At 45.9% G+C, this 17,212-nt stretch overlaps 1 protein-coding gene across 6 annotated transcripts in view; it reads right to left on the bottom strand.

Moving 5' to 3' along the window:
• Window positions 1-17,212, bottom strand: part of RB1CC1 (RB1 inducible coiled-coil 1) — a 647,143-nt gene that overhangs the window by 433,795 nt on the left and 196,136 nt on the right. For all 6 annotated transcript variants that reach the window (XM_078687307.1, XM_078687311.1, XM_078687309.1 and 3 more), the window contains one exon: window positions 8,405-8,575. In XM_078687307.1, the coding sequence (XP_078543433.1) occupies window positions 8,405-8,575 (171 nt within the window). The remainder of the gene's footprint in view (window positions 1-8,404; window positions 8,576-17,212) is intronic.

Below are 17,212 nucleotides of genomic sequence, written 5' to 3'. Positions count from 1 at the left end.
TAACTCTTTCATAGGATAAATCCAATTTATATGAAAAGGAAAAGGGTACTAGTAGGTGAGCTATACAAATAGGACCGAGAGAAGTGCTGATCATTAGGTTGATGAGGTTCGAAAAAATTAAGTCCAGGGTTTGTCCAGCTTAATGTTTTGGATCTACCACAAGCTGAAAGAGGTTGAGGCTTTTGAGAGCCACTTTCAGTTGAAAGGTTGCTATGCAGTTTGTGTCATCTGCATGGACGGTAAATTCTGCAAGAAATGTTGACATTTAAAAATGTAATACAAATGGGGGCTAGCACATTGGATAAAGCCTCTGCATATTCAGTCTAATATTCAGGCAGATGATAAGCAGCTTCCCCTGAAAATGAATACTTAGGAGTGAGCTTAGCAAAAATAAAACAATCCCTCTATTCCATGTGTGTCGTCCAGCTTGGTGAAGGAGCATGTTAGATGAAAGCGATGAACTACAACAATGCCTCCTCTCAATCAACCTTGAGGATCCAAATGCATTATGGAAAAACCCAGGTCAATTTCCAACACTAGATCGGGTCGAGAGTTCTCCTTTAACCAGGTTTATGTAAGGAAAACCAGTCCCCCCTTATCCTCTTTTTAGGAGGCTCTGTATATCAAGGGCCTGCTTACGTAGGGATCTTGCATTAATTAACAAGTTACTTACCTCTGGTAAAGTCTTATCTGGTAGAGACTCTATCAAGCCTCAAATGTCTTACCTTAGAATAACCCCAGGCATCAGACTGGATACAGACGTTTTTCATGAACAATACCCCTGCGTGCCGGTGGCGGTCGTTTGGCTCCATGTGCGCAGTGCCACTATGGGCGCAACCCTAGCAAGCAAACATCAGTATCTTATTGTGACCTTCCTAGCCAGAAGTGTAAAGCCACAAAGTACACTAAAACACTGAAACTAGGACCCTTAAAAGGGGAACAGTCCCTTAGTCTGATATCTGTTCGCAGAGCGGAGAGGATGAGGAATCAGTAGCTAGAGTATTTACCAGACAAGGCGTTACTGAAGGTAAGTAACTTGCCTATTTGATAGAGACTTCTAGCTGCAGATTCCTTATCTTAGAGTAGATAGAAATCTACTAGGAATGCCGTTTTGATGGTAAGGAGCCTGATAGTACACCTGTGTAAGAAGTCAGAAGAAGGAATAAATTAAGGTCCCACTGTGGCGTAATAAAGGATGCAGGTGGGAATAGGAGTTGTAAACCGTTCAAAAACCTATGTACAATAGGGGACTTGAAGAGGGATGGCCAATCTGGTAAATGCAGAAATGCAGAGAGGGCAGAAAGGTAGCCTTTCAAAGTGCCCAAAAAGGAGCCCTTTTGGGCTAAGGACAGATTCAACAAAATAATCTGGGAAAGGGGTGCAGAAAGAGAATCAACTTGCCTGTCTGTACACCATGTCAACTTACTCCAATGGCAGGAACATACCTTTTTAGTGGAGGGACGCCTGGTTGCCAAGATAACATTTATTTATTTTATTTTATTTGAAAAGTTTTATATAGCGCTGGCTAGACCCGGAGGAATCAAAGCGCTTTACATGAGGTAGGACATTGCATAGAATATTGTTACATAGTTACATCAGATTACAGTTACAGTTACCAGTGTATGCTTGGGAGAGAAACGTGAGCATACATATTAATATAGGAAATTAGCGTGTAGGATATCCAAGACATACATCATAGGGGAATGGAAGATAGTGGGGGAAAGGTAAAAATGGGGGAGGTAAGCAGACAGCGTCAGGTAGATCTGTAGTCGAAGAGCGAGAGATATAGAACCATGAAGAAACCGTGAAGAACAGTGTCCATTGCCCGGCTGGGTAGGTGACGGCCAATGGGGTGACCCAGGGCCAGACTCCGCTATAGCTGCATAGGACAGCTCCACCGGGCAGTGGCCAAGGGTACTCGGGCTCCGCGGTAAGTACAAATAGCCTTAGTTTCAGACCGTGGGTCCTCGTCATAGTTCCAGGTAGGATATTGCATAGAACATTGTTACATAGTTGAAGGCGTTGGTCCTGACTCACAAAGCCCTACACGGCCCGTGTCCATCTTATCTGAGGGCCAGATTTACGTTCTACCAACCGACGCGCCAACTCCACTCGGCGACCCTTAGACGCCTGGTGGTCCCCAGATTTAGGAAATCACGTCTAGGTGGTCAGTATTTGGCTGTTAGAGCTGCCACCATATGGAACGACCTACCAGACCTATTAAGACATACTGCTCAGTTGGCCATCTTTAAAAAACTCTTAAAAATACATCTGTTTCAACAAGTAGTTTAACTCCTCAGCTCTAACTGCCATTGTTTCTCCCACGAGCCAGGACAGTCTCGACTAACAGTGCGCGCTACAAATCTAGTTATAACATAACATAACAATAACATAACATAGTTACATCAGATTACAGTTACCAGTGTATGCTTGGGAGAGAAAGGTGAGCATACATATTAATATAGGAAATTAGCGTGTAGCATATCCAAGACATACGTCATAGGGGAATGGAAGATAGTGGGGGAAAGGTAAAAATGGGGGAGGTATGCAGACAGCATCAGGTAGATCTGAAGGGGGAAAGAACTCCAGGGGGAACAAAGCAGTCAAAGTAGTTGAAGAGCAAGAGATATAGAACCGTGAAGAACAATGTCTGTTGCCCGGCTGGGTAGGTGACGGCCGATGGGGTGATCCAGGGCCAGACTCCGCTGTAGCTGCATAGGACAGCTCCACCGGGCAGCGGCCAAGGGTATTTGGGGCTCCACGGTAAGTACAAATAGCTTTAGTTTCAGACCGTGGGTCCTCGTCATAGTTCCACAGCAGGTGTTGCTGTCAGCATTGTCCTCCATCACGCCCCCATGGTCGGAGAGGGAAGGGAGAGGTCACTGGCGAAGTCCAATCATTGTGTGTGGATGGAAGGTGCGTAGCTGTATCCAATGACTACGATTCAGGTGCAGCTACAAGGCATTAAGGGCACAGGTGTATGGTGGGACACAGGGTTAGCCGCATTAGATCCTGCTGTTACAGCGCATGAAAATGAAAGGCTGTATGAGAGACTGCCGTAGGTCAGGTGTAGATTCAGCAAGTGTTAGGCGCAATCTTGAATACCAATCTCTCAGCTGCCTCAACAAAGGCAGAGCAAGGAGAGCACTAAAGAAAAAAAAATTGCAGCAGATCAAGGGGCATTATTGAAGGAGCTGTCAGTTTGTGCTCCATATTGCAGACAGGTCAAATAATTGTAGCGGGGTGAGTGTAGACGAGGTACGGATGGGGAAATTGCTGCCCCCATATGAGCGTCAGGCAGGTATAGGCACTAGTAAGCAGACAGATAGTATATTGAGCAGAGGAATAAAGTTGGATTTCCTCATTGGGGGCACCACTCTGTGAAGGAAACAGATGCATCACTGGGCCGGGGCAGCTGCAATAAATTCGGTGAATCCGCCATTTTAGGGTCGGGCAGCATCTCGGGTGAGCGCCGTGAATGGCGAGTACACTGCGACAGACAACAAACAAATGGTACCTTGAGCAGCGGAAGACAGATGGATTTTCTCATAATGAGCAGCCTCTCTGAGGATGAAGCAGATGTACCGTTGGACTGGAGGTGCTGTGATCGATCGGGTGAGTCCGCCATTTTGGGGTCGATGCAGAATTCACCTACGGAAAACTTCCCGGGGGAATAAGTCGGCGAATCCACAGTTAGGGATGAGGGCCGAATGGTGGGGGCGCTGTTTCCTGGAAAAACGGAGGTCGTTGGCAATGCGGTACACTTCTTCCAGGACCGGGCACGTTCATACAGCTCCCCGGGTGCCATCATGCCGTATTCATCGGTGGGGACGTTGCGGCTCATATCTCAACAAGGTAGGGTCTAACAAGTCCGAAATTGGGCTTCCAGCAATCCGCAAGTATTTCGATAGAGGAGTCTTTAATTTGGGTGCTGAGAATGTGCGGCGGGACGCTGCTCAGGAAGCACGGCAGGATGGGTTGGTACAGACTTCGGACTGAAAGTCGAAAGCTGTCAACTGTCACCGCTCATTTTCCACAAATGAAGGCGAAGAGTTTTCAGGTTTGGGTGCTAAACCCTGTCCTGTTCCCCCAACAGAATATACTCCCAAAGAGGCAGCTGGATTGAAGGACCTGTGCTTATCCTCAACAGCTCAGGATGTCAGACTCTTTGTGCCCAACCCAGAGCGACAAGGAGAACTTGGGCCCAGTTCCTGACATCGTTGATAACTCTGGGCAGGAGTGGTGTTGGAGGAAAGGCATACAGGAGGCCTGACCCCATTCAAGACAATACGTGTCTCCAAACGAAAGCCGCCTAGGAAACTCTAAATTGCAATCCTGTTGACATTTTGTATTCTTGAAGGAGCAGAAAATATCAAACAAGGCTATCCACACTCTTGGAAGAGGCCTTGTGCCACCTTCGGATGGAGACACTATTTGTGATTAGCTAAGCATCAATGGCAGAGTTTGTCCACTCTGTTGTTTAAAGAGCCCGCCAGGTGTTGAACCATCAGGGATGTACCCTGAAGTTCCAGCCGTGTCCAAAGGCATAGAGACTTTTTACAAAGGGTCCACAACCCCACCATCCCGGTTTGTTGCAATACCACATGGTGGTGGTGTTGTCTGTGAACTCCTGTACCAGCCTTCCACTGACTGAAGGAAGAAAAACCTTCAATGGCAGCCAGATCACTCGGAGCCCTATCATGTTGATGTGAAGTCTGGATTCCGCCGGAGACCAGAGTCCTTTGATCTCCATCTCTCCCAGATGGCCGCCCCAACCCAGAAGTGATGCATCTGTCACTATAGTCAGCTCGGGTTGGGTAATAGAGAGGGGTCTGTCATTGACCCAATTGTGATTCTTTAGCCTCCCCTGCAGATCCCTTGCAGCTCCTTTCGAGATCTGGACCTTGTCAGAGAGATTCCCCTCATACTGTACCCACTGGAACTTTAGGTGCCACAGCGGAGCCCTCATATACCAACAAGCACCCGTCATGAGAAGGATGCAGGAGGCTATAAGGCCCAACAGCCTCAGAGTCAGGTCTCACTGAAATCCAGGATAGAGGCTGAAACATCGGTATCATAGTCAGAGTATCCTGGACTCGCTGCTCTGGAGGATAGGCCCAAAACTGCACTGTGTCCAGAATAGCTAAGATGAAAGGAAGTGTCTGAGACGAAATCCTTGGTGACTTTTTCACATTGGTGAACCCCAGAGAGTGCAGGAGGTTCACCGCAGTCCAAAGTTGGGAGACGGCTGCCTGGGTCCTGCCTGTCCTCAACAACCAGTCGTCAAGGTAGGAAAAGGCTGGAATCCCGGTCCTCCACAGATGAGCTGTAACCACCGCAATCACTTTGTAAACACCTGTGGAGCACTGGTAAGGCCAAATGGGAGCACAGAGTACTGAAAGTGCTCTTTGCAAACATGGAACAGCAGGCAAAGCCTGTGGGTAAGCAGGACGGCAATGTGAAAATAAGCGTCCTATAAGTCCAGCGATACCATTAAGTCAGGACCTGTGTGAGCATTAGCATCTTAATTTCTCCTTTTTCAGGAAGAGATTGAGAAGGCGCAGGTCTAAAATAGCACGAAGGCCTCCGTCCTTCTTCGGCACCAGAAAGTAGCCAGAATAGCAACCACAACCTACTCCTGATGCCGCCACCTTCTCTACAGCCCCCTTGGCAAGAGAGCCAATACCTCCTTTCAAGCAGAAGCCTTCACAGACTTTAATTTTATGGCACAGTTCACTATCTGCCACTTTTTCAGTTTTGATGCAGTGGGTTTCCTATCCTGTGCCTTTGGATTTAGCCCTTCGTTGTACTTTAGATAAAACTGGAGAAAGACTACACTGGAAGAAGGACGTTGTTTCCATATCCAGTGGTTTATTTCATATTTCTATTTGCACATTTACATTTCCTTTATTCAGATGGATTTCTGGCACTTTTTCGAGTACTGGTGTACAGAGTTAGTGTTTTCTATTTTTCTGCCTTTTTGCTTTTCCAATTTTCTTTCCTTTCTGCTTCTCTTGTTTCTTTATTTTCACTATGCAAATTATTTTTCCTCCTCCTCCTTTCATTTTATCTTTTCCTGATGAGCATATTCTTCCATGGTAAAAATGGAAGACAGTTTTAATAAACTATTTCGATGTTTGTCGGCCCAATATGTCCACAGAGAATAATAATTCCATGTTTATTCACTGTTTAGGGGCAGCGGGACAAGAGATCTTTGAGTACTGGTATTGTATGTGAGGGTGAAGATTATTCTTCACAATCTTTAAATGAGTTTGAGTCATCAATTAAGAAGTTATTTAATCATTTTCTTAACAAGGTGCAAAAAGGGATTCCATTTTTTAATAAATATATTATTCTGCTCGCTAATATCCCAGTATCCCCTATTTTGAAAAGTATATATCTATTTGAGCTACACTCACATAAGGCAGTACCCCTACAGGCCATGCCCATCACCGGCAATAAACCATTCATCATAATCTGAACAGGTGAATAATATTTTAACAAATCTGCCATATACAGCTGCACCACGGAGGACTCTAATTTGGTTCACCACAGCAGGCCCCAAAAAGCAACACTATGACCATTTCTTGACACTTTACAATGTTAACCATATGTGGAATGATTGTAAAGTATATACCAGCAAACTCCACACATTCTCTCCCTTCAACCTATGCCTACTTTGGATCATAAAATTCAAACAAAAAAATCTCAAAATGGACACTCCAGTGCTGCAATCAGCTAAGTGGACTATGAGATTAAGAAATACCATAAAGCAGTATTTCCCAAACTCTGGGTCACGATCCACTGGTGGGGCATGAGCCAATTTTTGGTGGGTTGTGAAAGTCCAAGCAATAAATAAAGATACCTTTAAATTATGTATTTATCTTGTCACACTTGCTGCACTTCAAAGACGGGGGTCAAATGTCAGGCTATATTTTCTGACAAATTGCGGCTTAGATTTTTTAACAAAAGTATTGGTGTTTACAAACTCCTCTCACTTTTCAGTCAGAGAAAGAAAAGTAAAAAGAATTATGTGATGATCTTGCTGGGGTACATGCAGTGTGAAAGGAATAGATGTCATTTTTTTGTAACACAATAAAATGTAAGTATCTGAAAATTAAATGTGCAAATTTAGCAGTTAGGAAAGCAAAAATGAGGCAAATGTTTGTAATTCTGAAGTGTGATGGAAACAAAAATTTTAATAGGATGAAAAAAACAAGATACTTTAATTGGAGATGCTCAACGAAACCAGATTTCCACACAATATCATTTGTGTGTCATATAGTTTTATCAGTAAAAGTGCATGTCTGTGCAAACGTAGTGACCATTTCAATGGGAAATGTGCTGTCTGTAAATGATAGTGCGTTACCACACAATGCTTTAGTTATTTTAAAAAAGAAAAAATCACCCACCTCACGCTCATCAAAGCTAAGAGGGTCACGAAAGCTTGCCATTCTAAAAATTGGATCGAGGTTCTAAAACGTTTGGCAAGCACTGTAATAAAGTGACTTGAAGTGCTGATCAGGGTAGACAGTCTACTGAAAATCAAACTGTGTGCCTATCTTTCGTACTTCTACATCCAGTCCCACTGCTAGGCATTGCATCCCACAACATGTTAACTGCAATGTTAACTCATCATGCACTACATGGGAACACAACCTACATACAATAAAAAAAAAAGACAAAACCCTTCCAACTACACACACTGCACGTAATAATATGCTACCCGGGTAGGCAAGCAATTGAGCACTCCACACAGGTAGTAATCACTATATGCATGTCACAATACAATAGAATCAAATGGTTGTAATCAAAGAAAAAAAATCCAGTACCACTTGAAATGGAAAATTCTAGGTACATCAGACTAAAACAATTCTTAAAAAACGCAGGAAGTGAATATGAAAGGTATTGAAACTAAGTAACACAAAAACAAGTCATGGTAAAACTGCATGACAGCTCCCTTTAATGAGGGCTCTATTACCTGTATGATGTCGAACAAGATCTGAATATAAACCACGCTATGTTAAGAGTTTCTGTGAAGTAATCGTCTGCAGCCAATCAAACCAAAACAAATGTGGCAGAAATAAATTGTGGCAACGTTACTTTTAATCAGGGCCAGCTTTAGCGCTGATGGCGCCCGGTGCGACAATCACTTTTGGCGCCCCAACGTCCCATGACCGCCTCCTCTGACTCTCTCCGAAACCACCTGCAAAAGTGTCCCTCATCTCTCCTATCATAAGATATTGCTAAAAACAGCGCCCCACTTAGATCACATTGCCCACCACAACAGGTCAGCGCCCAGTGTGGCCGCACCAGTCGCACTGTGCTAAAGCCAGCCCTGCTTTTAATCACGATGGTTGGTGGCCGAGACTGTTATGTCGGACTGAGAAACTAATTTTCTTACCACTGCAAGCTGTGTTCTGGATGCAACAGTGTGAAAAACCGCAGGCATCATGAGAGATTCCTCAACTTTCAACTCCATTTCATTCTCTGCAGAAAACGTAGTTTTTGGAATAGCTGGCGGACGGTCACACAGGATCATCTCCTTGTTGAACAGAAATATTGGGTTTGTGTCCTGCAAAAAAAAACAAGCAAATTAAACGGGTGAGTAAAAAAAAAAAAAAAGATTATGTCAATAAATATCAGTAAAACCATTGTGGTAAGAAGGCCTTTAATGCAGGAAACCATCAATATGCCATTGCCATGCCATTTCCAGCCTTGCTATAAAGATATATTAAGGTGGGTACCACAAATGCGCTATCACCAAGTCCACTTCCAATAAGTGTCACTGAGAGTTAACTTCCAATCTCCAATTAAATAACTTGAGTAAAAGCCATTCAAGATTTAGTTTAACAAGCTGCGATGTTCACCAAGGTCTTATGATACTACCAACGGTTAGCCTCAGATGGGCTTCCCAATAAGTGTTTGCCTCTCAATATGCCTGACGTGCCGTACCCGTTCTAGATTCTGTTTCTCGTTTCTGACACGGTTTCTCAACCAAGTCATTGCACTTGCTGCTAGGAGTCACATTCCATGGCACCAATGCGACACTACTGCACTTAATATTTGAGCCAACCTTTGCCCCGGTCTTTTACTAGTCGGTTTGTTCTCCAGTAAAAAAGCTAGCGCTTGAAATACTCATTTCCAAGGTTGTGTTGCTGAATGTCACAAGTTCATTATTAGTGTACATAGCATATACCTAGATTCTTGGTCTCTAAACCATTTAAAACAAGCATTTGCAATGCAATAGGTCTCGCACTTACACGAGTTTAAGCTATTGGCATTGTAAATGACAATGCCTTTTATTTATGTTTTAAAAACCAAAACATAAATAAAATGCATTGGCATTAAAAATGGCAATTGCTCAAACTTACGTAAATGCAAGACCTATTGCATTGCAAATGCTTGTTATACAATGCTGAAGATATTAAAGGTAATGCGCCTCAAGATGAGCGTGGGGTGGGCAATGGAGATAGTGTAGAAGGGGAGTGATATGCTTAGGTTTCCTCACTTTGTGATCCAGCATACTGCACCTATAGGCATTGCTTTTTACTGGGTCACTATTCTGTTCCAAAGACCACAGAGACAGGCTTTCCCTCTGCTGAAGTAGGCTAGTCCCAGCTCTTGTACTACTAGACTGAATGAAGCATGTGGTTCTACATAGCTGAAAGGCTGCAGAATTTGAAATGTTGCTTGAAAGCTCTTGCAATGAGATGACTAACCATGAGCACCAACCAATGCTTGGAAGTGCACACTAACTCACTTTTTTTTTAAATTGTCAATTACTGATCAGTTGCTCTTTTCAATCACACATAGTGGGGAGAGGTCTGGCACAGCTGCCAGAGCGGCTGACTCCAAAGCGCAGGGGGACACAGTTTGATCACTGGTGACAGCTCAGCTCAGCATCATGTGACTCTGGGGAAATAGCTCACATACACTCCCGGACCCCAGCGCCTTGAAACCTTAAGGGGTGATATGTTCATGCTTTACAAATATGGATTATTATTATTATTATTATTATTATTATTATTATTATTATTATTATTATTATTATTATTATAGTGGCCTGTTATTGATTGAGCTCTGCTATTCCAGACTGGGCCCTTGTGATACAGTACACCACAGACACTCGTCACACCTTCTTAGCTGCGCTGACAATGGAGATGCTGTGATACAAAGATATTCCAAGCAGACTGTGAGTTTCAACCAATATTGCTTATTCCGTGTAGTGCTTTCAACACCCTACAAGTCCCAATCTGTAGTTTGCACTCATCAATACTATAAGACCATTGACACTTCACTGTGGACTACCCTCCTCTAACTCCCTCAACACACACACATTCACATGCATACGTGCACACAAGCAGACACACATACATACACATTAACAGACACACACAAACAACTCACAGAAACCAACTCAGGCCATTGTAACTATTTTAGCCATATGTTAATCCCATGTCTGTATCCTTTTATCCAAATGTATATACAACACAGGACCTTACTTGAACAATTAGGCATAGCAATAGTTAAGATAGTTCTGCTGAATAGAAAATCATGTAATCGCATCACGTAATCTTTACAAGTTTCAATTCCCTTTGATCCATGAAGAATCTAAAGCTTACCTAAGTGCACAAAATGTGTCTCTTTTCTAACGTTCCCTATCAGCAATTTTTTACAGAAGTGTTTACATGAATGCACACACAGGAATGTTTCTTATTCAAAACGGTCTATAACTGTTGACTGTCCAGTTGGTTCACGTGATAGGTGTAGATGTTTATCTGAATTCTGACTGGACCTCAGTGCACGGAACTTACAGAGGTACAACTATTTTATCACTAATATTAATAGTATATATTATTTATAAGAATTTACCAGATATTTGACCTGGCACAGTTCAGTCTAACACTCAGTGACACCGTTATACATCGCATGCGTTTAATTCGCATGTTTCATCCGAGTTGTCATTTAAGCAGATGCTTCATTCACGTCTTCTGTGGAGTTGTTCTTTGTTCCCAGACACTGTAGCAAAATTTTTAACTGGTATGATGTGCGCAGTGTGCTTCTGAGTGTGATGCTTGGTGGTGGGGAGGGTTAGGCCTTGACTGGCAGTCATGCAGGAAAAGTTTCAACACTCGAGTACTCACGCTTTGCACACCAACAGTTGATGGTCTCGGTATATGAGCATGGACTGCATCTTGGTCGTGTTCCGGGAGCACAGAAGAATCCTAAGAAGAGACGCAGGAGCATCCAATGTTATGACTGTTGCCTGCAGCGCCATTGTTGTCACAGAGGCCCTTTCGGCTCAAGGCACCCTCTCTTGCATTGCCGTCACGGAGACTTTCACCTTTTGAAGATGGCTGTATGCAGACAGCTGAAATGGCGTCTGCCGTCTGAATACCTTTGGCTAGGGCACTGGAATTAGACGGGTCAAAGGGGATATTTTCTTGTTCATGTCCGAAACAGGCATAGAGAGCTGAACACAGAAAGGAATGCATCTCGCGAGGAGGTTATCTTCAATCTACTCGGTTTTCTTAGGAACCCTGCTCACGAGGAGCCATCCGCACTTAGTAGAGAGGGTCATTGCTAATTAGTCACTCTAGTCGCCCTGTGACCGTACCCAGTGCTCCTTGCTAGGAGAAGACAACAGTTGGGGCCTAGCCTTCTCATGTGTCACGCGACGCTGCGAGGTGGTGGTGCCATGGGGCGGTGTGTGTTGTAAGAGCAGTGCAGACTAAATTAAAAAGACCACAGACAAAAACAAGCGGCACAGCTGGGGAAGTACCTAGTTTCGACCACGAAATTCGGGGTCCTCGCTGCACGGGCGAGACACAGGAAGCCAGGCGGGACTGCCAGGGACTGCCTGCTTGAGGGCGGGGCCTCCAGCACAGACAAGAAGCGGACGGGAGCCTACCCCGCGCTCCCGTGAAAAGAAGGGAGCAAGCCGCCTACGAATCCCGTGCAGCCGCCACTACCGCGGGACGAGAGGAGTCAGACAGACCCGGTGAGGGGGGGGGCATCTGGGCACATTGCCGGTGCCCGCCCCCCCAATGAGGGAAACCCCGTGTGTGCCCGGTGAGTGGGGTGGGTGGGGTGTGTATGTAAGCCCCGCGTGTGCCTGGTGAGTGGGGTGGGGGGGTGTATGTAAGCCCCGCGTGTGCCCGGTGAGTGGGGTAGGGGGCGTGTGAAGCCCCGCGTGTGCCCGGTGAGTGGGGTGGGGGTGTATGTAAGCCCCGCGTGTGCCCGTGGGTGGGGGTGTGTGCGTGTGTATGTAAGCCCGCGTGTGCCCGGTGAGTAGGGTGGGGTGGGTGTATATAAGCCCCGCGTGTGCCCAGTGAGTGGGGGGGGGGGTGTATGTAAGCCCCGCGTGTGCCCGGTGAGGGGGGGGGTGCTCGACCTAAACAAAGCGAGACACGGAAGTCATTAGGCGCGCTCACAACGCCAGCAGCGCCCAAGACATTCTGCACACGTGATGAAAGCCCGCGAGCAGAAGCGCGTCCTAGAGATGAAATCGCCGAGGGAAATCACGTACCCTTCCCCTGTACAACATTCCCGGCAAGTGAACAACATAATGTCTTTCGCTGGACGCATCGCTTCGTGCTGCTAACACCAGCGAGACCTAATAAAGGACTTTGGATGAATGAATACTATAGATAGCGATATCTCCCTCCTTAAGCTTATGGAAGTTTATCTCCTGGTCATAAAGAATATGTTCACTAGGGAGATACCCAAATAAACAAGTTGAAAAATATATATATATTTTTGTTTTCATCACTCCACCATTGTAACATAAAGTGGGCATAACTTTCATTAAATGAAACAATCCATCTGATTATCACCATGTCATTCGACTGGTAATGACAGTATTTAGAATTCTACATGGGCAATAACGTTAGCCTCTCCAAAGAAGACCCCATTAGTTTCACTGCTGATCATCCATTGATGGTTAAAACACAAAGAGCAGGATGAACTTTAAGAATAACACTTTAATGAAGGTCTTCTTCAAATACTTAACACACATTATTAGCACCCGATTAGAACGATGAGAGCTGGCCAGTCAACCAGCCTTTGCTGGATATATTTAACGTTTAGGCCCATAAAAATAACTTTTCCAAGGTTGGATAGCTGCTAGTATGCCTGCTGCTGTGGGTAAATAAGAAATATAAGTAACGTTTTACCTAAATGTTTGCGAGTTACAAAAATAAAACTCCATCCTCTTGTGGCGCTCCCTCTCAGCCTTTTCTCTAGGAGCTTCAAGTTCATACACAGCTCTCTGGGCTTGCATCCTTGCTCTTGGTAATAAAGAAGCCCGTTTAGTCAAAGTAAAGCAGAAACATTTTTTTTTTACTTTTCTTTGGCGGATTGTGCTTTCCTTTACCATAAGCAAGCTTTAACAGCCCTCTCTGGACCGGAGGCTGCTAGAGAAAAGGTTGAGAGAGCTCTTCAGCACGATGGAGCTGTATCTTTACCCAAACATTCAGATGAGATGCTGCTCATTTTCCTGCAGCCCCTTCTTAATTTGAGTGGGAGTGCTACTAGACTTACTGCCTTCACCTGCAAAGTCAAGTCTCTGACTCTGTCAAAAACAACGCTCCAGTTTCTTAACTAGCAAAGAAACTATCAGTGGAGTTGATGAATCAGCCATGTGTGAACAAGCTGCCACATTGTGCCAGGGGCTCTCAATGGCCCACTGATAATACAATTATCAGTCCAGCCCACTTGCGAGGATAGTATGAAGATATGGTCTTGCAGACTGCGGTCCAGCAATTATCCTGAAATAGAAACTCTCCGGCTTTGACAAGGGTGGATCTCTCCTTTTCACTGATGCATCTATCTCCACCAGCACGGGTGTTTCAATGAGGTCTGCACTAGGTGTGTGTGCTTAAGTTAATCTTTTCTTGACCTTTTCAATGGATCAGAAATGGCACAACAATCATTTGGCACGCATCAGGTCCCCCCTCCACTCTCCTGCAAAGTCGGCTTCCAGAGCTCAATGTCGACAACCTTTGTCCTGAGAAGGTGGAAGTCTTGATGCAGAAATCAATATTTTAGCACTTAGGGATAAAACAAGTATTTATTAGGTCTAAGAATGAAAAGGTCATATAACAAGGGTATCGTAACAAAGGCAGCAATTTTGTGTTTGTAAGTAAGTATCTGTTGGACAGCAAAGATAGAAAAACAAGCATTTGCAATGCAATAGGTCTCACATTTATGAGAGTTTGAACTATTGGCATTGTAAATGACAATGCCTTTTATTTATGTGTTGTTTTTCAAACTGCTAATAGTGCTCAGAGGCTTTAATTAAAGCCTACTGAGCAAAACACAAGTAACAGGGGGTGTTGCCATGGTAAATTACAAAATGAGACGAGGTGGTACTAAGGTGGGACTACTAAGCCTTTTGACAGATGAACAGCCACAGTTTACAATGGACAATGACAGAAGCCAATAAAAAATGTGGGTGGAGAGTGGGCGGAGTTTTAAGTTCCTACCTCAATACAGCATGCCTCTCATGTTACCATTTTGTGGGTCTATCCTTTTTTTTTTTTATTTTATTTACCACAAAACAGCAAAGTACATATCGTAAACAGCCATTCGCCTACATCCCTTCTCGGGCCGGCAGTAGTACAAAGTATCTCATCAGCGAATCCTGGCCAAGAACAACAGAATAAATCCGACGGCATTTCAACCAGGTGTCCAACCAGGGTCAGGCCCTTTCCGGCTAGCCAATACTTTCGACAGTGTGTCGTGCGTTACTGATACATGGACAATTTTAAACAATTTTAACTTTTTCTCCCAACCTACCCCCCTTCCCGAAACTCCCCACTCCTCCCCAACAGTTCCCCAATCAGTGCTCCTCAAGTGTGGCAGTGTATAGGCTAAGGGGGTGTTGTGGCGTTCGTTGCGTGCTACCTTTCATGGCTTCAAGTGATCCCTCCCAGGTCCCCACTCACCCAGGGATACCGCTCCTCCCACCTGGCTAAGACGCGCTGCTGTGTAAGTGACTACCCTGACTGCCTCACCCCGGGTCTACGTGCGGGTCGCGCCCCTGCTCCTCCCCACCCTCCTCTGTCGGGTCATCATTGACCGTCCTAGAAGTCAAGTAAATTTGGTACAGTCCCCAGAAGTTCTTGGGTCGACTCCGGGGCGGTAGCAGCTCACTATAAATCTCTGCTTGTGTGTTGCAAAATGTCATGCTATGCACCCAACGCTGCAATGTCGGGAGGGGGCCCCTCATCCAGCAACATGCTATTACACGTTTGGCAAGTAACATGCCCATGCTGACCATTTTTCTCACTGACACCGGCACCTTCTTTGTGTATCCTAGCAGGGCGAGTGCCGGGTCCATGGTTAGGTCCATTTCCACAATAGTGCTCATTTCCGCAAAGATCCCGGACCAAAATCTTTGAATGCCCGGGCACAACCATGCTAAATGTAAGAAGTCAGCCACTGGGGCGCGGCACCTTTCGCAGCCCGGCGTATCTCGAAGACCGTACCTGTGTAGCCTTTCCGGCGTATAATACACTCGCTGTAAAAATTTAAAGTGGACCAGGCGGTGTCGCCCGTTCAGCGATATCCGCCGTGAGGCCGCACAGCAGTATGCCCACATATCGTCATCTATGTGGGTATCCAGGTCGGTTTGCCAGGCCAAGCGTGCCCTCGTGTATTGTAGCGCCGTGTGTCCGTGCCCTATCTTATGAAGTTTAGATACCATTTTCTGCGGCGCCTCGGTGGCGATTACATAAACCAGTTCTGGGATCTCAGGGGGTTCTGCCATATCGGGGCCCAGAAGGTCTAGAAAGGCGCTACGCACCCTATGATACTGAAAGCGCTGTAGTAACGAGAGATTCTCTCTCCCTTGTGACAGTTGATCCCATGTCTTAACCGCGCCATCCTGGAAGAGGTCCCCCAGAGTATGTGCGCCTAGTTCACTAAGGGCCCTGTGAACGCCTGGTTCCGCCAGCGTGGGGAGCCACAGCGCCCAATGTATCGGCATATTAGGTGCGTACATCAGCTCTTTATCTTGCCTCTGCATTATGGAGTGCCAGGCATGGTTAGTAGACAGTAGGGAGTCCAGTGTTCCCACCCTACGGTCCCTAGGGCCGCAGATCGTCGCTGGGAGCGGGGTGGGGTCAGCAAATAACCTCTCCAGTATCACATGCGGTATATCCTGTTTTCCATGAATCCAAGTGTGGAGATGCGAGGCCTGCGCTATCCTGTAATAGCGCTCCATATCTGGCGCCGCCAGCCCCCCTTGCTCGTACGGCAGCTGGAGGACCTTCCACTGCACTCTAGGTTGCTTCCCGGCCCAGGCCAGACGCACTAGAAGCTTGTCTAAGGTTTTAAAGAAGGTTCTGGAGAGGACAATCGGGATATTATTAAAGAGGAACAAAAACCTCGGCAGAACCACCATTTTTATCAAAGCAATTCGTCCCATCAATGACAGCGGGAGCTTAATCCAGAGTTCCACGTCATCTGCGAGTTTGCTATAGGCAGTACCGTAATTCTCCCTCAGCAGAGTTTCGGGATCCGTATGTATCCAAATGCCCAGATACCGTATCGGCTCCGTGGACCATTGAAGCGGATACTCCATCTCGAAGGGTTCGGTAACAGGGGTCAGGGGAAAGGCCACCGACTTGGACCAGTTGACTTTCAACCCCGAGAGCGCTCCAAAACGGACCACCTCCCTCAGCACCGACGCAAGGTTGTTACCGGGATCCCTGACATACAGCAGAGTGTCGTCTGCATATGTGGAGATGCCGATCTTGTACGTGGGATAATTGATGGCCTCATAAGAGTGATACTCCCGGATCGCGCACGCCAGAGGCTCCGCAACAAGAGCGTAGAGTAGCGGCGAGAGGGGGCATCCCTGTCTCGTGCCTCTGCTGATGAAAAACGGCTCCGAAACTGCATCGCCCAGCCTAACTCGTGCAGTGGGTTTGTGGTAAAGCGCACTCAGGAGCTGGAGAAAGGGGTCTCCTAGTCCCATCTTCACAAGCACCCTACGCATGAATGCCCACTCCACAGAGTCGAACGCCTTCTCCATGTCTAGAAAGACTGCTATAGCCTTGGTGTCATGTTTGGTGTGCTGGATGGCTCCCATCACTGTGCGAATGTTGTACGTGAGGTTCCGAGCAGGAATAAATCCCGCTTGCTCTGGGGCCACCAATTCAGGGGCCACGAGTGCCAACCTGGTCGCCAGCACCTTAGCATA

Source organism: Lissotriton helveticus, chromosome 4_1 (genome assembly GCF_964261635.1).
Source record: "Lissotriton helveticus chromosome 4_1, aLisHel1.1, whole genome shotgun sequence".
Lineage (NCBI taxonomy): Eukaryota > Metazoa > Chordata > Amphibia > Caudata > Salamandridae > Lissotriton > Lissotriton helveticus.
This window is presented reverse-complemented; position numbering and strand designations above follow the sequence as displayed.